This window comes from Lepidochelys kempii, chromosome 21 (assembly GCF_965140265.1).
Source record: "Lepidochelys kempii isolate rLepKem1 chromosome 21, rLepKem1.hap2, whole genome shotgun sequence".
Lineage (NCBI taxonomy): Eukaryota > Metazoa > Chordata > Testudines > Cheloniidae > Lepidochelys > Lepidochelys kempii.
In genome coordinates, this window is record NC_133276.1 from 654383 (window position 1) to 679340 (window position 24958).

The 24958-nt window shown below is 41.6% G+C and overlaps 2 protein-coding genes and 1 long non-coding RNA gene across 10 annotated transcripts in view; all 3 read right to left on the reverse strand.

The window, feature by feature from the left end:
* Positions 1-15743, reverse strand: part of SYCP1 (synaptonemal complex protein 1) — a 73965-nt gene extending 58222 nt beyond the window's left edge. Inside the window, exons 1-8 of the mRNA XM_073320331.1 lie at positions 15636-15743; positions 13484-13568; positions 13243-13289; positions 11821-11985; positions 11184-11251; positions 10880-10953; positions 8687-8745; positions 6215-6284 (exon numbers count right to left, since the gene is read on the reverse strand). Coding sequence (XP_073176432.1) covers positions 6215-6284; positions 8687-8745; positions 10880-10953; positions 11184-11251; positions 11821-11985; positions 13243-13289; positions 13484-13568; positions 15636-15743 — 676 coding nt within the window. The remainder of the gene's footprint in view (positions 1-6214; positions 6285-8686; positions 8746-10879; positions 10954-11183; positions 11252-11820; positions 11986-13242; positions 13290-13483; positions 13569-15635) is intronic.
* Positions 3838-5403, reverse strand: LOC140901452 (uncharacterized). Its single transcript, XR_012155860.1, has 2 exons — positions 4950-5403; positions 3838-4355 (listed from the first exon to the last, which is right to left on the reverse strand). It is a non-coding gene; the product is annotated as an uncharacterized lncRNA (long non-coding RNA).
* A 3594-nt stretch (positions 15744-19337) lies between the features above and the next one.
* Positions 19338-24958, reverse strand: part of LOC140901311 (bile acid receptor-like) — a 35431-nt gene continuing 29810 nt past the window's right edge. For all 8 annotated transcript variants that reach the window (XM_073319930.1, XM_073319925.1, XM_073319923.1 and 5 more), the window contains 8 exons: positions 24519-24659; positions 23682-23821; positions 23464-23568; positions 23240-23339; positions 21442-21570; positions 20866-20985; positions 20570-20683; positions 19338-20206 (listed from right to left, as the gene is read on the reverse strand). In XM_073319930.1, coding sequence (XP_073176031.1) covers positions 19968-20206; positions 20570-20683; positions 20866-20985; positions 21442-21570; positions 23240-23339; positions 23464-23568; positions 23682-23821; positions 24519-24659 — 1088 coding nt within the window. In that variant the 3' untranslated portion in view covers positions 19338-19967. The remainder of the gene's footprint in view (positions 20207-20569; positions 20684-20865; positions 20986-21441; positions 21571-23239; positions 23340-23463; positions 23569-23681; positions 23822-24518; positions 24660-24958) is intronic.

Here is a 24958-nt window from a genome sequence, read left to right on the forward strand (position 1 = left end):
GAATTTATAGAAGTTGGTTTTTTAGAAATCGGTTTTATATATTCGAGTGTGTGTGTCCCCACAGAAAATGCTCTAAGTGCATTAAGAAAAGGAGTACTTGTGGCACCTTAGAGACTAACCAATTTATTTGAGCATTAAATGCATTAAGTGCATTAACTCGGCGGAGTGCTTCCACAGTACCGAGGCTAGAGTCGACTTCCGGAGCGTTGCACTGTGGATAGCTATCCCACAGTTCCCGCAGTCTCTGCTGCCCATTGGAATTCTGGGTTGAGATCCCAATGCCTGATGGGGCTAAAACATTGTCACGGGTGGTTCTGGGTACATATCGTCAGGCCCCCGTTCCCTCCCTCCCTCCGTGAAAGCAAGAGCAGACAATCGTTTTGCGCCTTTTTTCCTGAGTTACCTATGCAGACGCCATACCACGGCAAGCATGGAGCCCGCTCAGGTAACCGTCACCCTATGTCTCCTGGGTGCTGGCAGATGGGGTACGGCTTTGCTACACAGTAGCAGCCACCCGTTGCCTTGTGGCAGCAGATGGTACGGTACGACTGGTAGCCGTCATCGTCATGTCCGAGGTGCTCCTGGCCACATCGGCTGGGAGCGCGTGGACAGACATGGGCGCAGGGACTTAATTTAGAGTGACTTGACCAGGTCATTCTCTTTAGTCCTGCAGTCAGTCCTATTGAACCGTCTTATGGTGAGCAGGCAGGCGATACGGATTGCTAGCAGTCGTACTGTACCATCTTCTGCCGGGCAGGCAAGAGATGAGGATGGCTAGCAGTCGTACTGTACCATCTTCTGCCGAGCAGCCATGAGATGTGGATGGCATGCAGTCCTTCTGCACCGTCTGCTGCCAGCCAAAGATGTAAAAGATAGATGGAGTGGATCAAAACAAGAAATAGACCAGATTTGTTCTGTATTCATTTGCTTCCCCCCCTCCCCCGTCTAGGGGACTCATTCTTCTAGGTCACACTGCAGTCACTCACAGAGAAGGTGCAGCGAGGTAAATCTAGCCATGTATCAATCAGAGGCCAGGCTAACCTTCTTGTTCCAATAAGAACGATAACTTAGGTGCACCATTTCTTATTGGAACCCTCCGTGAAGTCCTGCCTGAAATACTCCTTGATGTAAAGACACCCCCTTTGTTAATTTTAGCTCCCTGAAGCCAACCCTGTAAGCCGTGTCCTTAGTCGCCTCTCCTTGCGTCAGAGCAACGGCAAACAATTGGGCATCTGAGAGTGCTGTCCAGAGCAGTCACAATGGAGCACTCTGATGGGGCTAAAACATTGTTGCGGGTGGTTCTGGGTACATATCGTCAGGCCCCCGTTCCCTCCCTCCCTCCGTGAAAGCAAGGGCAGACAATCGTTTCGCGCCTTTTTTCCTGAGTTACCTGTGCAGACGCCATACCACGGCAAGCATGGAGCCCGCTCAGGTAACCGTCACCCTATGTCTCCTGGGTGCTGGCAGACGTGGTACGGCTTTGCTACACACTAGCAGCAACCCATTGCCTTCTGGCAGCAGACAGTGCAGTATGACTGGTAGTCGTCCTCGTCGTGTCCGAGGTGCTCCTGGCCACGTCGGCCGGGAGCGCCTGGGCAGACATGGGCGAAGGGACTAAATTTGGAGTGACTTGACCAGGTCATTCTCTTTAGTCCTGCAGTCAGACCTATTGAACCGTCTTATGGTGAGCAGGCAGGCAATATGGATTGCTAGCAGTCGTACTGTACCATCTTCTGCCGGGCAGGCAAGAGATGAGGATTGCTAGCAGTCGTATTGTACCATCTTCTGCCGGGCAGGCAAGAGATGAGGATGGCTAGCAGTCATACTGTACCATCTTCTGCCGAGCAGCCATGAGATGCGGATGGCATGCAGTCCTTCTGCACCGTCTGCTGCCAGCCAAAGATGTAAAAGATAGGTGGAGTGGATCAAAACAAGAAATAGACCAGATTTGTTTTGTACTCATTTGCCTCCTCCCCTGTCTAGGGGACTCATTCCTCTAGGTCACACTGCAGTCACTCATAGAGAAGGTGCAGCGAGGTAAATCTAGCCATGTATCAATCAGAGGCCAGGCTAACCTCCTTGTTCCAATAAGAACGATAACTTAGGTGCACCATTTCTTATTGGAACCCTCCGTGAAGTCCTGCCTGAAATACTCCTTGATGTAAAGCCACCCCCTTTGTTGATTTTAGCTCCCTGAAGCCAACCCTGTAAGCCGTGTCGTCAGTCGCCCCTCCTTCCGTCAGAGCAATGGCAGACAATCGTTCCGTGCCTTTTTTCTGTGCGGACGCCATACCAAGGCAAGCATGGAGGCCGCTCAGCTCACTTTGGCAATTAGGAGCACATTAAACACCACACACATTATCCAGCAGTATATGCAGCACCGGAACCTGGCAAAGCGATACCGGGCGAGGAGGCGACGTCAGCACGGTCACGTGAGTGATCAGGACGTGGACACAGATTTCTCTGAAAGCATGGGCCCTGCCAATGCATGCATCATGGTGCTAATGGGGCAGGTTCATGCTGTGGAACGCCGATTCTGGGCTCGGGAAACAAGCACAGACTGGTGGGGCCGCATAGTGTTGCGGGTCTGGGACGATTCCCAGTGGCTGCGAAACTTTCGCACGCGTAAGGGCACTTTCATGGAACTTTGTGACTTGCTTTCCCCTGCCCTGAGGCGCATGAATACCAAGATGAGAGCAGCCCTCACAGTTGAGAAGCGAGTGGCGATAGCCCTGTGGAAGCTTGTAACGCCAGACAGCTACCAGTCAGTCGGGAATCAATTTGGAGTGGGCAAATCTACTGCGGGGCTGCTGTGATGCAAGTAGCCCACGCAATCAAAGATCTGCTGATATCAAGGGTAGTGACCCTGGGAAATGTGCAGGTCATAGTGGATGGCTTTGCTGCAATGGGATTCCCTAACTGTGGTGGGGCCATAGACGGAACCCATATCCCTATCTTGGCTCCGGAGCACCAAGCCGCCGAGTACATAAACCGCAAGGGGTACTTTTCGATAGTGCTGCAAGCTCTGGTGGGTCACAAGGGACGTTTCACCAACATCAACGTGGGATGGCCGGGAAAGGTACATGATGCTCGAATCTTCAGGAACTCTGGTCTGTTTCAAAAGCTGCAGGAAGGGACTTTATTCCCAGACCAGAAAATAACTGTTGGGGATGTTGAAATGCCTATATGTATCCTTGGGGACCCAGCCTACCCCTTAATGCCATGGCTCATGAAGCCGTACACAGGCAGCCTGGACAGTAGTCAGGAGCTGTTCAACTACAGGCTGAGCAAGTGCAGAATGGTGGTAGAATGTGCATTTGGATGTTTAAAGGCGCGCTGGCGCAGTTTACTGACTCGCTTAGACCTCAGCGAAACCAATATTCCCACTGTTATTACTACTTGGTGTGTGCTCCACAATATCTGTGAGAGTAAGGGGGAGACGTTTATGGCAGGGTGGGAGGTTGAGGCAAATCGCCTGGCTGCTGGTTATGCGCAGCCAGACACCAGGGCGGTTAGAAGAGCACAGGAGGGCACGGTACGCATCAGAGAAGCTTTGAAAACCAGTTTCATGACTGGCCAGGCTACGGTGTGAAAGTTCTGTTTGTTTCTCCTTGATGAAACCCCCCGCCCCTTGGTTCACTCTACTTCCCTGTAAGCTAACCACCCGCCCCTCCTCCCTTCAATCACCACTTCCAGAGGCAATAAAGTCATTGTTGCTTCACATTCATGCATTCTTTATTCATTCATCACACAAATAGGGGGATGACTACCAAGGTAGCCCAGGAGGGGTGGTGGAGGAGGGAAGGAAAATGCCACACAGCACTCTAAGCACAGCACTTTAAAAGTTTACAACTTGAAAATTTATTGAATGACAGCCTTCTTTTTTTTGGGCAATCCTCTGTGGTGGGGTGGCTGGTTGGCCGGAGGCCCCCCCACCGCGTTCTTGGGCGTCTGGGTGTGGAGGCTATGGAACTTGGGGAGGAGGGCGGTTGATTACAGAGGGGATGCAGTGGCAGTCTGTGCTCCAGCTGCCTTTGCTGCAGCTCAACCATACACTGGAGCATACTGGTTTGGTCCTCCAGCAGCCTCAGAATTGAATCCTGCCTCCTCTCATCACGCTGCTGCCACACTTGAGTTTCAGCCCTCTCTTCAGCCCGCCACCTCTCCTCCCGGTCATTTTGTGCTTTCCTGCACTCTGACATTATTTGCCTCCACGCATTCGTCTGTGCTCTGTCAGCATGGGAGGACAGCATGAGCTCGGAGAACATTTCATCGCGAGTGTGTTTTTTTTTTCTTTCTAAGCTTCACTAGCCTCTGGGAAGGAGAAGATCCTGTGATCATTGAAACACATGCAGCTGGTGGAGAAAAAAAAAAAAAAAAAGGGACAGCGGTATTTAAAAAGACACTTTATAAAACAGTGGCTACAGTCTTTCAGGGTAAACCTTGCTGTTAACATTACATACATAGCACATGTGCTTTCGTTACAAGGTCGCATTTTGCCTCCCCCCACCGCGTGGCTACCCCCTCAACCTTCCCCCCTCCCTGTAGCTAACAGCGGGGAACATTTCTGTTTAGCCACAGGCAAACAGCCCAGCAGGAACGGGCTCCTCTGAGTGTCCCCTGAAGAAAAGCACCCTGTTTCAACCAGGTGACCATGAATGATATCTCACTCTCCTGAGGATAACACAGAGAGATAAAGAACAGATGTTGTTTGAATGCCAGCAAACGTACACTGCAATGCTTTGTTCTACAATGATTCCCGAGTACGTGTTACTGGCCTGGAGTGGTAAAGTGTCCTACCATGAAGGATGCAATAAGGCTGCCCTCCCCAGAAACCTTTTGCAAAGGCTTTAGGAGTACATCTAGGAGAACCGCGAATGCCAGGGCAAAGTAATCCTTTCACATGCTTGCTTTTAAACCATGTATAGTATTTTAAAAGGTACACTCACCAGAGGTCCCTTCTCCGCCTGCTGGGTTTAGGAGGCAGCCTTGGGTGGGTTCGGGGGGGTACTGGCTCCAGGTCCAGGGTGAGAAACAGTTCCTGGCTGTCGGAAAAACCGGTTTCTCCACTTGCTTGCTGTGAGCTATCTTCTTCATCCCCAAAACCTGCTTCCGTATTGCCTCCCTCTCCATTGAAGGAGTCAAACAACACGGCTGGGGTAGTGGTGGCTGAACCCCCTAAAATGGCATGCAGCTCATCATAGAAGCGGCATGTTTGGGGCTCTGACCCGGAGCAGCCGTTCACCTCTCTGGTTTTCTGGTAGGCTTGCCTCAGCTCCTTCAGTTTCACGCGGCACTGCTTCGGGTCCCTGTTATGGCCTCTGTCCTTCCTGCCCTGGGAGATTTTGACAAAGGTTTTGGCATTTCGAAAACTGGAACGGAGTTCTGATAGCATGGATTCCTCTCCCCATACAGCGATCAGATCCCGTACCTCCCATTCAGTCCATGCTGGAGCTCTTTTGCGATTCTGGGACTCCATCATGGTCTCCTCTGCTGATGAGCTCTGCATGGTCACCTGCAGCTTGCCACGCTGGCCAAACAGGAAATGAGATTCAAAAGTTCGCGGTTCTTTTCCTGTCTACCTGGCCAGTGCATCTGAGTTGAGAGTGCTGTCTAGAGCGGTCACAATGGAGCACTCTGGGATAGCTCCCGGAGGCCAATACCGTCGAATTGTGTCCACAGTACCCCAAATTCGAGCTGGCAAGGTCGATTTAAGCGCTAATCCACTTGTCAAGGGTGGAGTAAGGAAATCGATTTTAAGAGCCCTTTAAGTCGAAATAAAGGGCTTCATTGTGTGGACGGGTGCAGGTTTACATCGATTTAACGCTGCTAAATTCGACCTAAAGTCCTACTGTAGACCAGGGCTAAATTAACAGTTTTGCCATGGACTTTAAGGGGAGTAAGATTCGGCCAAATGAGTACAAAGAATGGATGAGAATCTCTTTTATGCCCCTTTTTAGAACCTAGTTGACCTTCCTCAGGAATTGTTGCCATATTGTAGAACCAAGTTATGCTGTAATAAGAGCATCTGCTCCCCTTATTACCACATAAGCATGTCCTATAGACATTCTTAACAGTGTGCCTATAATTCATTGGTTCTAATAAATCCCATCACTCCTGCCAAAAGTGCATGTTATGATCTCCAAAGATCAAAGAGATTGTTACATGTACTCTGTATATTATGAGTATTGTAAACATTAGGTGGAATTCTTACATTTAAAACACATTTCCAATCTGGAGTTCTCTGCTTGCACATGAAGTTCCTCAAAAGCCAATATCATTCTCTAAAAAATAAAACATAGCAATAAATGTTCAAAAACAAATGATTTCCTATAATGAAAAAGGAATGTACATACCATTTAAAAATATGCAGTATTATAAGCCAATGGTAACGTTTCCAGATTAAAAAGTACTTTGTTAAAACAGACAGCTATTATTTTAAATCAATGTTACTAGAACAATTATTTAAAAAATTAGAAATTGAAGTAATCCCATACTTAGATGGTAAGCTCTTTAGAGCAGGGACCATCTTTTTGCTAGCTATTTGTACAGTGCTTAACTTAATGGAGCCCTGGTGCACAACATGGGGTGCCTAGGTGCTATCACAGTACAAATAATAAATAGAAGTCAAAGGTTAAAAAGAAACATTTAACTTAACTATTTTAATATCAAATTCTCTACCCCAGATAAAAATTCCTCTCCCTTCTCATTGACAAATATTCAAAATTCTCACTATATTCCCACTGAAGTTCAGAAAAAAACTGAAGGTCAAATGTACTTTGCAAGACTCTACTGATGGTTTTACATTTTGTTTAAAATACCAAAAGTCCAGACAAAAAATGGTGTAAAAGAACTTAATACCTCCCTCTTATCCCTACTTACTCATCTGTTCCTCCACAAAATATATTAAGGGTTTGTCTACAATACCACTTAAGTTGATGTAACTTAGTTGTTCAGGGATGTGAAAAAGCAACCCCCCGAGCGACGTAAATTACATCGACTTAACGTGGCATCTACACCGCACTATGTCGGTGGGAGACACTCTTCTGCCAACATAGCTTCTACCTCTCGCTGAGGTGGAGTAATTATGACGACAGGGGAGTGCATAGTGCGGTAGTGTAGACCAGCCTTAAGACTAAATTTTCACTCTACTTACTATGCTGTACTATACTTAAAACTGGTGTATATTTTCAATTCTTATGTCATGATACAATTGTATTGCACCTTATGTTTGTAAGCATGTTTTGTATTAATACATGTATATATTTTTCAAATAAAGTTCTTTATGTTAAAAAAAACCACCACCAACTGAATAGAACAAACTCTTATCATTATATTCTTATCATAAAGACTTGGGCACTCAGCACCAGCAGCTGCCCATGTGACAATGGCAGGGAATGCTGTGGGAATTCTTGTTTTATTTTTATGAACAATCCATGTGACTCAGTTTTACTCTGTATTGTTACCCACTAGGTACAAAGAGGTTAACTTCTCCCCAGGGCACAGAGAAGCAAGACATAAGTGGATGTCACCCTTGAGAGACAATGGGAGACCCAATGACTGAAAATAAACATTTAACTGTCTGGGAGATAAGGAATGCTGCGTCTATAAGGTGCAACTGGAATGGTTTTTAAGACTAGCTGCTGCCCAGAGCAGAGACACAGGGTCAGAGAGAGTGAGACTAGGATAGATTCAAGGATAACATGGAACAGTGCGCAGTTGTTTTCTGCCAATATAGACTCTTAAGTTTTCCATGATGATCTAAGGACCCTCAAATGCTGTATTCCAACTGACTAAGAAATGCTGGCTTGTTTTGAAAAGGCTACACTCTGTCACTGCAAATACTGGTTATATTGCTCCCTAATAGTGGAAGTTTCTAAAAGGAGTCTGAACTTGTTCAGACTTGCTGTAGAGCCACAGAGAAAAATCAAGAGTGCTGGCGCCTAAAGGCCTAGCCTTGGAGTTATACAACTGTGGGTCTCACCCTTGTAAAAAGCAAAGGGCTTGGCAAAAAATAGGAATACTCCAAAGAGACTGTATAAAGACTGGGGCTATAAGGATCCAGGGGTTTCGGTCCTCAGTTTTGGCAGGTCTACAACTCAGGTTTTGGGGGTGGGGGTGTGTCACAATCCCTTGTCACCACCAGTGAAGACAGACAAAGCAGTATCTGATTGTCTCACACCCACTACTTACACCAGGAAGTGTCCCAGGCAGGGCTGTCCAAGCAGCTGCGCAGACTCCTTGATGTTGCCGCAACAGACTCCACTCTTATCTGGCTTCTGCAATCTGCATCCAACCTTGTTCCTAGTTCCACTCCACTCTTGTCCTGTTCCTGATCCCTATCTTGCTCCTTCCCTCACTCCTCAGTTCCTGCCTTGTTCCTGATCCTTGCTTCATCTCTGGTTCCTTCCCCTATACCTTGTTCTGACTAACAGCCCTATCAATCCTGTCTCTGATCCCCAGCTTGTTTTCCGGCTCTGGGGGTCAGGTCAGAGTGCAATTACGTATCCTAGCCTCTCCTATTAGGTCGGACCACCTACATCCCAGCTCCTAGCAGAGGCACTGACCCTCCTGTAGATCAATGACAAATGTGTTTTGCATTTAAGAAAATCTCAGCATTCACATCAACTCAATTCAGCTGTTTAAATTTATAGTATTTTGAAACCTCTTATAATCAATCACTTACCTCAATATTATTATTAAGTGCCATATATAGATGTCTGGTTTCTTCTCTTTCATGTTCATCTGTCAATATAGAAATATTTTGAATAAAATTTTACTTTTAAGATATGCACAACAATACAGCAATAAATGTAATATACAAGGGCATATTAGATTGTACATATGATTTTAAAAAAAGTTTTGCCCAAGCATTTCAATACACCATGCATCAAGAATTAAAACACGGATATGGTGAGCCTGCTTTTTCTCGTCATTTTACCAAAATGTCTGCAAAAATATTGTTGGCAAATGTTATGCAATGCAGAAAAAGTGTATTCTCCATCTAAGTAGCATTCCAGATCAGTTTACATGGTTTCATTCTGAATTCCACTTCTTCCAGACAGAATGGCAGGCTAGATGTAAATCCAGGATCAAAAAGTATAAGCATATTATCATGTTTTTATTATTATAACAGATTTGGACACATCAAAACACAGCGACAGCAGGAGTATCAAAGATGAGTTGATAATTCCTTGAGTAGCCCCACTGAAATCCACTCTGTTTCATTGAGACTACTTGAGGAATAAGGTGGTCAAGTGATATGGTCACATAATTAAACATACTATTAGTGCCGCAAACAACTAGATGTTTCGGAATCGAACATTTATATATATTTATTTACTTCCTGGATTGCCCCCTCAACCTAACCATTGTTAGTTGGCCAATTTCCAATAACTATCATGGCAGAAATGACTCGAGAGATTTGAGAGGGTAGTTATTTTAAAGATAAATTCAGGAAAGGTGTTCCATATGTAAGAGATGGCATAGAAGAAAGCGTGAAGACACTTGTGAGAAAAGCAGTCAAATGGACCATCAAGTCTGACATCATTGGTAAAGACAAGGAACCATGAGGCTGATGTGATAAATGACGAGAACAGATAACTAAGATGAGGCAAAGTTGTGAAAGGCCTCGAAGGTGAGAACAAAACATTTGAATTTGATGCAACAGAAAACTTGGTCAGCAAAGAGATCCAAAGAGATTTGTGTGATATAGGTAGTGCAACAGGCAAAGAAGATTATCTTAGCATCTTCGTTTTGTACAGACTAAAGAGGGATGATGTCAATGTTTCAGCTATGTGAACAGAAAGAAAATATCTTATTTTAGAAATGTTATGAAGAAAAATACAGGAGGATTTGTACGTGACCTAGATGTGAGCACAAGGGAGATAAGAGAGTCTAAGTTAATGTGCCAGTGTGACCAACCACACTGCTGTGGTAGCTAAGCACCTTACAAAAATGTCATGGGTTCCCCATATAGTGTAATCAATACTGATTTTTGGTTCTGCCCTGTCTTCCATTACTGTAGAAGGAAGAAAATATTTTTACCATTCTGGGAACGGTATGATGCAAGGTTTAGTCTTGCATTTTGTCCTACATAAGGCAAGATGCAGGTCATTCTCTTCTCTTGTGAAAAGCCATGAGACAACTGTTAAACATCTGCATCTTGCACTTAAGACTTTCATCCTTGTAGCTGACAATGCCATTGCTTCTCAGGAACACAGCGGTCATGAAAGATAATGGTCAACAATGGGGCTACTCACAGTAGTAAAGCTAAATGTGTAAATATGTACAGGATTGAGGCCAGAGAAACTGAGCAACTCTTCAGCAGCATGGATCCAGCAACTCTGAAGGTTTTGAAGATTAATTCAGATAAAAGCAAGATTATAGTTCTAAAGTCCCAATTCAGGAAAGTACTTAAGCACATGCATAATTTTAAGTACTTAAATTGAATTTAATGGGACTATTACATGTATGCTTAAATACCTTCCTGGATCAGTGTCTAAATGGGTAGCCAATGTAATGTAAAAAATACTAGTGCGATGCACTTATTTTGTTCTGCATTGTTTAGGTATCAAGCTACCCCAAACAGATCAATGTTGCTTCTGATGAATATGCCAAAGAAAAGGTTGGGATACAAATGTATAACCCTTTAACAACCTTGTTGCCTTTGGGGGAAAAAAACTCTGAAATTAAGAACACAAAATGAATAGCTATTAGGTCTATGGCTTATTTTCTCCAGAAAACTTCATTTTGGTGAGATGAGCCACGCACAACTTATTCAAACTACACTAGAATCCATGCCTGCAGAAAGAAAGCTTGTTCTCCCATGCAGCAGTGTGCATTTACAAATGTAAAACAATATCTAAATACTATTTACATTTGTTGGACTTCTCTGTGGATCGAGCACAGGTTTCCTTGAGCAGATTACACAAACGTCTTGTTGCACTGTTTCTGAAAGAAGAAAAACCTATTTTATTATTATTTACATAATATTACAGGGGTGTATAGTATTTTGCAGATATAAAAATGACAAGGTCCTTGCCTTGAGAAGCTCCTTGCCTTGAGAAGCTCTGCAATCTACCGTCTTTCTTGAGTGCAGTTAATTATTCAAAATTATAAATAAAAATGTAAAGTGTTCAGTATGAAAAAAATTTCTATAATATTTTGTTCATATTACTCACTCTTGTAGAAGATCTTTATTTTCACATATCTCATCTTCCAATTTCAAACTTAGTTTTTCATTTTCAAACTAATTTTATAAGAGATGCACATAAAAAATTAGTTATTCAAAATACAATTATCTTGCTTCATTTCTTTTCAAACCTCACCTGATAATATATTTTATGTGCTGTTAATTATACCTATTAATTTCTCTCCGTGCTGTTATTTCACTGTGACTGCAATATTTAACTCTGAACCATGTTTTGTGATATAATTTGTATGAAGGGAGAATAAACATATCAAGTTTCACTGTACTCTTTTTACAAGTTACAGAGAAGCTTCATTTCCACGTGTTAATTACATTCTTATTTTTTTTGTATATTAAGTTGCTTTTTTCTTTCAAAACAAACATTCATTATTGAGAGGATAAGTTTTTACATTTTAAAATTAAAAAATGAAGTTTTGCTTGTAAAAAGGTGAAGCTGTTGGATCAATTAGACGGTCAAATATTTTTCACAAGATGAATTGCTTAAATTATTTTTGTGAGCTGTGAATCATTATTGATTAAATTATATTAGAAAGCCAAATTATATTTGTTTACTCAGAAAGTTTTTATTCTTAAAAATATATTTTGAAGTATCCTAGACAGAAACTTGCCTGTAACTCTTGAATAGCTTTACGTTGTGCTTCAATAATCTTTTTATTTTCCTGCAATTTTCTCTCCTTCTGCTTCAGTTCAGATTCTACCGTCACTTTCCACCTCTTGATCTTTTCAGCCTCTTTGTACAGTTTTGAATAAAGCTCATGCATTGTCTCTATATTCTATTGAAACAGGTTTCACAACTTAATCTGAAATGGTGTTTAATTAAAAATATTCTACACACGTCTCTTAGAAATATCATAAGAATTTGTATTTCTTTAATAAATTGCAAAGTAAGCTGCTCTAGGGATCAAAGTTTAAACTGATTAAATATGGTAGCACCACTGATGCACTATTCTGAATGCTTACAGCAGCCACTAAAAACCACTGTGTACCAATTTGTTTCATGGAATAAGAAACAAAAAATGCACAATTACAACACAATACAAATAAGGGAAAATTCTCCTAACATCTTCAGATCTTCTAACATAGCTGAAGGCAAATCCTGGCAGTCATGGATGACTACTCCAGGTCAAATCCAGGTCCCACTAAAGTAAATGGGAGTTTTGTTACTAATTTTATTAGGGCCAGGATTTCACCCACTAGGTTTCCCATACCAAGTTCCAATGCCCAAAAGTCCAGACATTGGGAGTGAAACCAGTAGGACTCCAGAGAGCATATCCAAGAATTCCTACGTTTTTTCTGCAATAGAGGGACTTTATGTGCTGTTAATGATATCAGTCAATTAAGAGTTCTAAAAAGAACTGTAGAGCACCACACAAGAAACTGTAGATTAATGGTCTTAAACAGCTCATAGAAAAGGGGAATCGGTTCAGACACAAGGTCATATTTTTTCTACTCTTTAAAAAAACCTCAGGGGTCACCAAATTTTATCCTCCTTCTATGGCTTCACCAGGGATTATTACAGCATGATTGTGCTTTATTAGCTGCTAAGGTTAAAGAAGTGCAGTCCAAGTGGAGATGGAAACCATGAGACCCACAAGAGGAAGCCCGTTCGATCTGGAAGGGTGTGGCTGTTGTCCGGGTGCTTCTCATGTCAGGAATGCTAACTGCTGTAAACTTTGCTGAGTGTTGGAATAGAGCGCAGCAAAACAGCACTGAGGAAAATGGGCTGAAAGTACAGTACTGTAATTCAGCTTTTCAGTAGTTCATGCTAGTAAATTATTTGGTGTTGCCATAGATTGTACTATGTATAAGTGGAAGGCTGTCTAATGGTTAGGGTACTAGCCAAGGACTTTGGAGACCAGAGTTCAATTCCTTCCTCTGCCACAGACCTTCTCTGTCATTCAGTGTCTGTGCCTTTGTTTCCTCATGTGTTAAACTACTACTTGCCTACCTCATAGGAGCATTGAGAGGATAAATACATTAAAGATTGTGAGGTGCTGAGATACTAGATTCAGTCTGTACACTTAACTGACCTCTTCTTCTACCTCAGGCAAAAAATTTATTTTCTGTGAAACAGGATCTGAAAAAGATATTTTGATGAATATTTTTTCTAAATAAATTTGTATAACATATAGTATAATAGCTTAAAACTAGGCAAAATGTTACAATATTTAGAAGTGTCTTCTTAGAAGACATTAAAAAGTGCATATAACTAGAAACTTAAATTTAAAGAGACCATTGTACAAGATGATGTAATACCCTTTTTGGCCTTACCTGGATCTGTGACTTCACCATGGCTTGGTGTACTTGTCATTACAAAAGGCAAACTAAAATAATCTTCTGTGCACTTGTTAAAAACCTAGAAAATTTTAAAAATTAGTTTGTTAAGGTATATCTGAAGGCTGGGAGTGCCAATCCCAGAACAATACTATAGTTAAGGCTCTGTTCAAAATTTATTTTCCATTCCCTGTAACATTCTCAGAAAACATTCGTGATGAAATTTCACAACCTAAATCTTACCTTAGAAATCAATTTTTCATTTTTAGAAAATACCATAGAAATCTGATATGAGTATACCTGATCTTATATGCTTTTAAAAACTGAGCATATCTGGAACTGATCAGTACTTGAATAAGAGACCCCAATGAGAAAAAAGAATATGTTGAATTTATGCATATTTATGCAACAGACAATTAAGTGTGTGCAGGCCTCAACTAGTACTACTGACTGACAGAACATGAAATAGTTCATAATCCAATTGTTTTCAGTGGGACTATTTGTCAAGTAAGGTACTATTCGGGGTGAATAAGGTTATCTGAATATATCCTAAAATTTTATAATCCCTGGATAATTTTCTGTATTCTAAATTATCCACAATAGGCTTTGCAATTTTAATTTCTCGCTGGCTGAATATCTATATTTTTTTCGGTCATTGTTCTCAAATTATTGTAGCTTTCTGTAAAACAGAATATTTGGGGGGGGGGGGATGAAATTTTTCATTCTTGTTCTTAGGCCAAATATTACCATTTTTGGAAATTCTGGTAACATTATTTTTAGTTGTTTTGGAGCTATAGTTAGGCTTGGAAGGATATTATCAGTAAGCATCAATTTCAGCATACATACACAAACCAACTAAAAATATTTCCACCTATAATAATCAACATTTACAAATAGGCAAAGTAAGAAAAATGCCCCTTATTTGTTTGATTTAAGGATTTTGTACATTTCTACATGATAATAATGTTTTAATGGCTATAAATCTTTAATTTCTTGAATTTCAACATCTACTGTGACTAAATATTTACTAACCCTTCAGTTTCTCACAACTGAAAATTTAAATCTATAAAAATTGAAAAAAATGCTTAAAACTAATTATTATCCATCAAAATTATTAAAAAACAAAACACCAAATTCTGTCGGGGCTAGCTACAACCATAATTCTCCCTGCAGCTTTCAGAGTGCAACAGATGTAACCTTCCAGATACACATACACCAAATAATGCATGGGTTTTCAACCTTTTTCTTTCTGAGGCTCTCCTCTCCCCACTCCCATGCTATACAAGTTCCACGGCCCACTTGTGACACTGCAACAGTTTTTCAGTAGATTAAAAGCCAGGGCCAGTGTTAGGGGGGTAGCTAGCAGAGCAATTGCCCAGGACCTCACACCACAGGGGGCCCCGCGAAGCTAAGTTGCTCTGGCTTCAGCTTCAGCCAGGAGCATCGGGGCTCAGGATTCAGCTTTCTGCCCTCGATTCCACTGGCCCTGCTCTCTAGTTTATTTTGGCAGAGACCCTGAAACCTGCTCACGGCCCCATTGGAGGCCCTGGACTCCTAGTCAAGACAGGGTTGCCAACCCTCCAGGATTGTCCTGGTGTCTCCAGGAATTAAAGATAATATTCAATTAAATTTTATGTCATGCGATGAAACCTCCAGGAACATGTCCAACCAGAATTGGCAACCCTAGATGAGAACCACTGTAATAAAAGTACTTCAATTAGGAAGGCCTAGAGCTTCAATTTAGAAGTTACACTACACTATAAGGCGACAATATTTCTCGACAAGGTCCTTGAACTGGTCTCCAAGAACAGGACTTCGCGGAACAGCAGGCGGGTCTGCGCGGCCCTTCTGACATCGAGCTACGAAAAGGCAGAGCCGGGTTGGAAGCGCCTTTACCGTACTGCACTAACGTTAACCCACAGCCCCGGCGTGCGGAATACAGCTGGCGAGAGACGGCCCCACGAGTCGCGGCCGCCCGCCCGCCCGGCCGCCCCGGGGTCCCCACAACCGCAATCCCTGTCCGCAGCAGGAAGAGGGACGCGGGCGTGCAAAGGTCTCGCCTTTCGTTCGCGTCTGAATGTTCTCCGCACCGACACACAGCCGCGATCGCTGCGCCGAAAAGCCGCCGTTTCATTCGTGCCATGTTTACCTGACAGGCTCCAGCGCCCCTGGCGCTCGCCTGAGGTTTAACAGCAGACACTTGGCTGCTGCTCAGCCTGGGAGGCACGAACAGTGTAAAGGGCTTTTCTTTTTCCATTTCCCCAGGCCCAGCAGCACGAGAACCAGGCTCTCCACGGCACAGGGACCGCGCCCCACCCCACCCCTGAGCGCCGCGGTCAACGGCCGCGCGAGCCAGAGGGAGGCGAAAAAGGCGGGAAGCGCGAGCCAGCCCTGAAACCTGTGGGCCGCGCGCTGCCCGCGAGGCGCTTCGAAGGGCCAGGCCGGGGGGCAGCTGGCCAAAGCCGCCTTGCGGGCGGGGGAAGGAGAAAAATCAGGCCGCCTGCTGTTTGCGCGGGGACAGCGGAGAGGGCCGGGACGGGCCGCGGTGGCTGCGTGGGGAGCCCTGGCCCAGGTGCTGGGTGACGCGAGTCTGGCCCCCGGCTCATCAGGCTGTCAGCCGGCGGGGGACGGCTCAGGTGGACACACAGGTGGGGCAGGAGAAACAGGGACGCCCCCTTCACAGCTCAGCCTTGTTTGGAAACAGACTGACCCCGAGGCTGGGGGCATCAGGGTGCTTCCCCGGGGCCGGCCCGAGAAGGGTGTAGTCTCCTGTGACAAAAGGTGTTGAGATATAGCGGCCTCCTCTGCTCCAATATGCACTGTCTCACAGCAGCTCCCCTCAGGGAAAAGGGTGCTTTGAATACCTGCCAGCCTCAAACCTTCTCCCTGGGATCTCAGGCTTACTTGGTGCAGCTCAGATATCATTTGTCATTATCAGTAATAATTCTTCAGGCAAACTTCTGCTCTTGGTAGTACTTGTGTAAACCTAATGCCTTCCATGCTATGCCAAATAGTGTCTTGGTCTGTATTTTCTTAACTATCTGAGTTGCACCTGTCTTAAAGACTACTGGCTTTGCACAGGTGCTATGGAGAGAGTAATTTCATCAGTGTGCTATTACTGTGATAGTGCATAAGGAGGAAAGAGCCCAGTGGATTTTTAAGGTGAGATATGACAAAAAAAAATCTAACATGTACACCTCCCCTGTTTACTTTTATCTAAACAGCAAACTTGAGTGGGACAGCACTGAAGGTGATAAACATGGAAATCTTGTACTCACTTTATCAGACAAGAGAGGGAGAAGAAGAAATGGAAACTGGGGTAAGGAGGAAAAGAAGATTAAATTAGAAGGAACAGCTCCCTTCACTCATTTTCTTTTATCTCCATTTCCTTTTTTGTCCTAATAATCTCCACTTGGTCTGTTCTGTTTCACCTGTTCCCTTCATTCCTTTAGTTTAAGGCTGTGGTGCCTTGTAAAGCTTTACATATTCTCCTCTCCTTTTAGTCAGTATAACAGAGCGTAGGCCACAGTACAGTCATACTTGATGCACATAGCTTACAACTGTATGTGGTTAAAGCACTCATTTGACTCTTCCTAAATCCATACAAAATGTAAGTCTCAAACTCTATAGTAAAAAACACTAATAGCATATAATTTCTGAGAAAACAGGATATCTTAAACTTATCTTTTGTATTAAAGATAAGATACTTTTGGTCTGTGTTCACTATTTGCATTATAATTCAAAAGTGATGAATGTCTCACACCTGTGGATCTGATTGAATCAAACCATATCTAATATATGAAAGTATTCATACATGGTTTTTAATCTGCCATATGAAAATATTTTAATGACAAAATATAATAGGTGCTCATTAACATTGCCAAAGTATTAGCATAATCTTGAAAACATTAGCAAAGCGAGTAAGCTGCCCCTTAAATATCATGAAACTTTACTGAAAAAGACATTCCAAAATGAAGCTAGACAAGTGTCTGGAGTAAAGAAAATGATTAGGTGCAATAACAAACTCATTGTGGGAGGAGATGCACACCAGCTGCCGGATCCTCTTTCACATTTATGATGTTTTGATTGTTTAAAAAAACAAAACAAAACCACCCTACCTCTTAGTGGTGTGTTTTTTTTTTAAATAATAATCCTGAGATAAAACTATTTGAAAGTTCATTCTATGGTGAGAAATGTTTAATGGCTGTGTAGAATGTTTAAAATAAATAAAATTTTATTATAGTCTTCTTTATATACCCATCATATCTTTATTCCTATCTTTTTAGAAAGATAGGGAGCACTAACAGACTGAATGGGATTCTACCCACACAGTTGTGGGCAGTGCCCACTGTGTGACTGGATGTACATTTCCAATGGGTGCATGTAATTTTCTAAAACTATTAAAAAAAACCACCTCAAAAAGTTATTCCCCCTTATAGGCTAGATTCTGTTCACCTGTGAGGTGGTACATCAGTGCAACAGCACCCCCTCAGGTCAAGCATGACACAGCACTGGGGCTGACAGTCTAGCAGTCCTGATGCCCAGGAGTCTGAAAACATAGAATCAGAGAATATCAGGGTTGGAAGGGACTTCATGAGATCACCTAATCCAACCCCCTGCTCAAAGCAGGACCAATCCCCAATTTTCACCCCACAGCCCTAAATGGCCCCCTCAAAGATTGAGCTCACAACCCTGGGTTTAGCAGGCCAATGCTCAAACAACTGAGCTATCCCTCCCCCTCAAACCTTTCCTCACTCGCAAGTTTTTCAGTATGGGAACCCACTCCACAGGGTTCCAGCTCTGATCCCTAAAGCTAGATAAGCAGGATCAGGATTCTTCAACAGACAGTGCTCTGAGCTCCTTCCTATCTTTCCCTGGATCTCTGCAGGCTCTCACCTGTTGGTCAGTTCATCCCCTCCTGAGCTGTTGTCTTTGGAGAGCTCTTTAGTAGCTTGCTGGCAGAAGCTCCTTTCTCTGGCCTGCTCACTCCTCTGGCAGCCACCTCACCTTTCTGCTTCCCAGCACTTTTATCCTCCCAGCTGCTGTGAGACTGCCAATCAGCAGTGGCTAGCAATGCTTGTAATAACCCTTTGGTTGCTAGCCTAGCTTGGGGTACATCCACCCCATGACAGCCTCACATAAGTAATTCTATTGATTCTGAGTAAGAGAAGGATGATTTTACTCTTCATAGTATTCTGCCTCCAACATAATCTATCATGATGCTATGTCTGATGCAGGAAAAGCATGCTGCTGGAGTCCTTGCACCCATTAAGGAAATGAGATTATATAGCCTATGCTGGAAGATGGAGCATACTCTGGAACAGCATATGCCAGCAGTAGAACATTGATCTCAACCCGTCCAGAATGTGACCATTGTTGGAGAAAAGTAACATTAATTTCTACTGTATTTCCATTTTATTTTATGATGTACAACAAATGAATTTGAGTGCCTGTAGTTGGGACTGGTGTCTTGAAAAAGAATCCTCAAATGCATGTAGGAATCTTCTACCCCATTATAGTCATGATAAATGTAACTGAGAATTCAAGCATTAATGGGGAGTCCTTATGACATTCTCCATAAAACTTCCAATATGGTTGGTAGGCAAAAATACAGAGTTAAATCCTGGTCCCACTGGAGTCAGTTGGCATTTTGGTATTGACTTCAGTGTGGACAGGATTTCACGCATAGTAGGTAAGAAAGAAGGCGGGAGGGGGGGGAGACCTATATTGCTGAAATTGAAAAAGTATATTGTGCTTATCTGCTTTGGAGAAACCATTCCAGAGTAATTCATGTGTAAAAATAATCCTGCCAGGGTCACATTCAGGTGACAAATAATTTATGCACTCAGCCTTCAAGATTTTAAAAGTTTTAATAACATACTTGCAGTGTCCACTTGAGCCACTGTATCCTTTTTCCTACTTTTTCTGGGGCCTTTTGGACCCACTGGATTATACATCTGTCAAATTTCCCAACATGGTTACATAATTCTTGCAAGGAAGATGTTGCACAAGTTGAACAGATCCCAGGAAATTAACTTTTTAGTCTAATGGCACGACAATATTAGAATCATAGTACCTAAGTAAGAGCAGAATACAACTTTGCATGGATGATTAGATTTTTTGTTTGTTTTTAAATGAAGGATCTGCTACTGTATTTTTTCTGGGGACTCAGTTCAAACTGTGAAACTGATTTAAATCCTACTTCCCCCCGCCCCCATTTGTAGTAATAAAGTTTAAGATAAATTTTATATGTTTTATATTGGATCACTTCAACAGAGCACGACTACTGCATCCAATTTTTGTTTAAAATATAGATTACTATAGATAAATACAATATTTGTTGAAGACGCTGCAGCCATATAAAGTAAGTGAAAATTTTAGTATATTTTTATAAAAGTAATATGTTTCTGAACAGTGTGCATTTCTGCAACTTTAAAGAAAATCAGCCATGTGTGTAATAACAGTAATATAGGTAAGGTGTTCAGTGCAAATCCCAAATTTCACAGAGTAAAGAGGTCAGTTTGGGGTCTTTTGTCCTCCACATTACTAGCACTTCTGAATGGTTATGATTGAGGGTCCTGAGTTCGGTAAGCCTCCCTATGAGGCGTGCAAAATGCTGTGGATCTTCTGGATGATAAATTTTTGAATATTTGTACAAAATACCTAAAAGGGGTTCTTGGAGTTTTTCCACATGTTGTTTGTTTTTTAGGAGTGGGCGATCTGCAAAACAACAATAGTATATTAATATAATTTGGGAACCAAACTTGCTCACTTTATTTTCTATGAGTACTCCCATTAATTTTGGTGAAACTACTCATTTGAATGATGAGAACAGGATTTGACATAAATGAAAGGCATAAAATGAAATACAATGATTAGGAAAATTGAACTCAAGAAATATTACACATTGAGGAAAAATTATACCAAAAAAACAACCACATAATTAGTTACACACTTTTCGCTTCTTAGGACAGTGGCTTGAGCATGTTTGATTTAAAAGTGATCAGTTACTTTTTTTTTTTTTAAGTTTTTTAAAAAATTGCACATGTAACATAATCAATCTTCATTAATCTGAAAGTTTACCTGAAAAAAATATAGTAGTTGCTACAAGTAGGGCATATTCTGTCTCAGTCACGTTAAGTTCTCCCATGCTTCTGTAGAAGTAAAATAGCGCAGTGATAAACTCCTCGGTGATACCTTCAGAAATGAAATCAAGCTATTGAAAAATCAATCCAGGAGCAAACTTGTGTTACCATTGTCAATTCATTTTCTCAAAAAAAACCTGAGTAATTTTAAAATACTCAAACTATTTAATCTCAAAATTATTCGCAAATTTAGTAAAAGAATGATCATTCTTGAGGTATTGAGAGCTAATCTACCTGTGGTAGTTGTGGAAGTTGGACTCTCTTCACTGTGAGATATTTCCATGGAATAAATAGTACTTTTATCAAGGTCTTGAACATGACAATACACAGCATGATCAGAAAATCTTACATGACCTAGAGCAAGGGAAACAATATTAAAAGTCCACTTTCTGCTTTTAACTTTACCCTATTTAAACATTGGGTTGCAGATGTTTTGCAAATGGGTCCTAGACAAGGGTGCACTATTTGTAAATCCAATACAGAGGATACACAGTACAGTTAAGTTCACATACCTCCCCACCCACCCAATACTCTGTTGTATAAACATTCCAGAAGCTCTGCTACCTCTTTGGGGCTAATGAGAGGCAAGAAAGGATCCATTTTATTGTTATTTGTTGGGGTCTTCTAAAAAAGTGAAGGATAGGTGGACATCATCATCAAAGCTATTATAAAAAACACCCTTCTATGCTTGAATGACCAACCCATTTAGGTGCAGTGTCCAGAGGAGCCAGGCTTGCTGAAAAAAATAAGTCAACAAATACAAAACTGTTGTTTGAATTCACACAACTGTTAGCATTAAAACTTACTTACTTTCACTCACTGATGATTGGCATTCATTAACTCTTTGATTATATATCTGGGCTGAACGCAAAAACATTGCTTCCACTGTTGAACCTTTTAACAATGCAATCTGGTCATCACTCGCTAAACTTTCAAATCCTGTAGGGAAGAATATTCAGTAAGACTCAAAATTAGGGGTTACTGTTTGGCCTCAGGCTACCAATATAAGTTACCAAAAATTGGGAGAATGATCACTTTAGATAAGCTATTACCAGCAGGAGAGCGGGGTGGGGGGAGAAAAAACCTTTTGTAGTGATAAACACCCATTTTTTCATGGTCTGTGTGTATAAAAACATCTTCTGTATTTTCCACAGTATGCATCCGATGAAGTGAGCTGTAGCTCACTAAAGCTTATGCTCAAATAAATTGGTTAGTCTCTAAGGTGCCACAAGTACTCCTTTTCTTTTTGCAAAAATTATTCGTCTCTGGCTTTAAGAGACAGTAGGACCCGTAGTTGTATCAAAGGCAAGATACTTACACCAAGCAGTAAAGGAGCAATCACAGCTAGCAGTGTCTTGTGGTCTTTCTAGATATTTTACATTTACATAGGAATTGACATCATGGATCAGACCAGTGATCCATCTACTCCACCATTCTGTCTCTGACAGTGGCCAATACTAGAAATTTCAGAGGAAGGTGCAAGAAACCAGTAGAGAATTTTGGAATAACCTGCCCTGCAGCCTGAGAGCTTATGTTCCTATACATTTGTTATCTTGTCTGGTGTAACTGTGGATGGTTTGTTTAGCCACAGACACGTACTCCCCTCTTGGTCTCCTACAAGAACAAGGGGACATTCAGTTAAATTGCAAGGATTTTTTAATCCTGATCAGCACAGGTTTACTTAACGTGGTGGTAAACATTCCTGTTTTTCCACGAGTGCTACCACCAGTGAAGCTGTACCAGTGCTAGATAATTAGTGTGAAAATTCCTGCTGTAGACAAACCCAATATCTTTTGACAATGAGTTCTACAAATTAATTGTACACTGTGTAAAAAAAGTATTTCCTTTTATCGGTTTTAAATGCATCACCTTTCAACTAAATCAAATGTTCCCTTGTTTTTGTATTATACGAGAGGATGAATGGGAGTGCCCGATTTGTCTTCTCACACCATTCATTATTTTATCTCTATAGTGTACCTCTTATTTTTGACACAAAGTAACTTCACTTTTTGCTGTGACAAAGTGAAACAGAGTTCAGACAATAAGATGAACAACAGTTCACTTGAGATAGCATTTCTAATTGTACATTTTTGAGAAAATATGGCTCTATTCTCACATATTGTATATGATCGGATTTTTTGATTTGGAAAAAAGGTTGTGAATTGTTCTGTTATTGAAGCTAAATGTGTGTCATACATGTTGAGTTGGCTTCTTGAAAGAAAGAACAGGGAACTGTTTCTTTGTTTTTCAAATGCTAGCGAATTAATGGCCTTCCTAATTGTCATTTGCAGGGTTGTTGTAGCTTTGTTGGTCCCAGGATATGAGAGACACAACATGGGTGAGGTAATAATTTTTAGTGGACTAACTTCTGTTGGTGGAATGAACAAACTTTTGAGCTTCACAGAGGTCTTCCTCAGTTCTAGGGAAGATAACCAGAGTGTCCCTAATTATTAACATTTGCAAGTAAAATTAATCAGTTGACTAGTTTCTGAACTGTATATCTTTTCTCAGAGTATGCATGCCACATAGATAAATGTCCTTCTTCTAGAGTAAGGCTAAATTATACTGCTTGTGGTGAAGAGTTTGTTAAATTATTTTATAAAGTTACCTGGGAGTCTCTTTGTGAAATCCACTAGTACTTGCACATGAACAACTGCTGTCTCTGAGAGCCTCAGAAAACTCTCTTCAGGGTTTGCAGTTTCCTGCAGCTGAATAAAAGAAAGAAAGATTATAAACATTTGGTATTGCCAAAATACACTAATATTATATTAATTTTTAATATTCTAGCAATTAATATCTTTGTATTGAGGCCTGTGCATTCTGAACACGTACAAACTTCTTTGCTTCCTCTAGGGGAATTGTATATTTTTGATGGGCAGCAACAATGTGATCAATAAGTTGATGTTCCACTGGAGTAAGTTCCATCCTCCCTTGGATCTTTTAAAAAAAAAAAAAAAAAAAAAATCAGATAAATGACAATACATGTGTGTTAAAGTAAAAATAATGTGTAACAATGAAAAGATACATTTTAAATAGGTAAAATCTCCCACTTTTCCAGATCTAGTTGTGGATGAAACATGCTTGCTGTTTACTCCCTCATCTTCCACCTTGATGCTACAAAGGAAACTGCTCTTCTGCTTGAAATTCTTTCGGAGTCGTTTTGATTTACACTGGACTTCAGTCAGCAAACCTGTAAGATATATAATTCTAGATCAAAGTACTTGTTAAAGTTCAAATACCTGTACTGTTCAAAACAAGCCCTTGTGTTATTATGCAGACTTTATAAAAGTCTGGCACCTCGGTAGCTTATCACCTATATGGAAAGCAGCTTCCTACCTATGAATGTTCTCAGCTAACAGGTAGTTCCAGGTTCTGCCTATGATGGTGGCAACATAATGAGTTTTGTCAGTCAATTCCTATCAATAGCCTAGATGTGGGCAGGGGTCAAACAGTCTGATGTCACATTCTCTTAACCTAGACTCTGTGCCATATGAACATAAGGGTTTCTCATGAAGAATGAGCATGGGCAAAATTTCTTTTTTCTCTTTTTTGTAACATGAAAGAATATTAAACACGCTTTTGGAGATCAGTCACAGTTCACCACCTTTAGCTATCTCTTGTTGGCAATTTCATAGACCCTTCTGTGATTCAGTTAAGGTGCCTGACACAGCAATTCTAGATCATAAGTAAGTCTGCATCACTTTAGAGAGGATATTTCCCAAATACTGATGGCCAGTATGGGTGGAAAGAGGAATACCACATATTCTCTGAACCTAGGAGAGGACCCTCCAAAGTTAAAACTTCCTAAAGCAAAATAAAGAAACTGGCTTTGAAAAATAGTATGCCAGAGAATTTGTTGCAGTTGTAAGGAGCAGTGGAGCACTTACATTCTGCCAACATTCCCACAGCCTTACACTTCTTCAGGCGACACTCCTGACACTTCCTCCGCATGTACATGTCCATTTCACAGTGGCCACCATTCTTGCATCTGTATATTGCATTTTTGGTAATACTACGTCGAAAGAATCCTAGAAACAAGATATTTTGGATGATGGGAAGGAATCTAAGAAATCTTTGTAATTCCACTCTCAATTATTTAAAGAGTTACTGTATGATGTTTCTACAATGAAAGGATCAGATGGTTAGATATTAGACTGATGACATTTTAATTCTCATTGATTACGTTCATTGCTGTTTTATGCCTAATATTAACCAGTGCTTGACCAAGGTAACTCCCTTTCTAGTGACAGGCACCTTACCAATAAAAAGAGGATCTATTAAGAGAGGCAGGAAATCAGCATACCTCCCCAACCCCCCATTTTTAAGT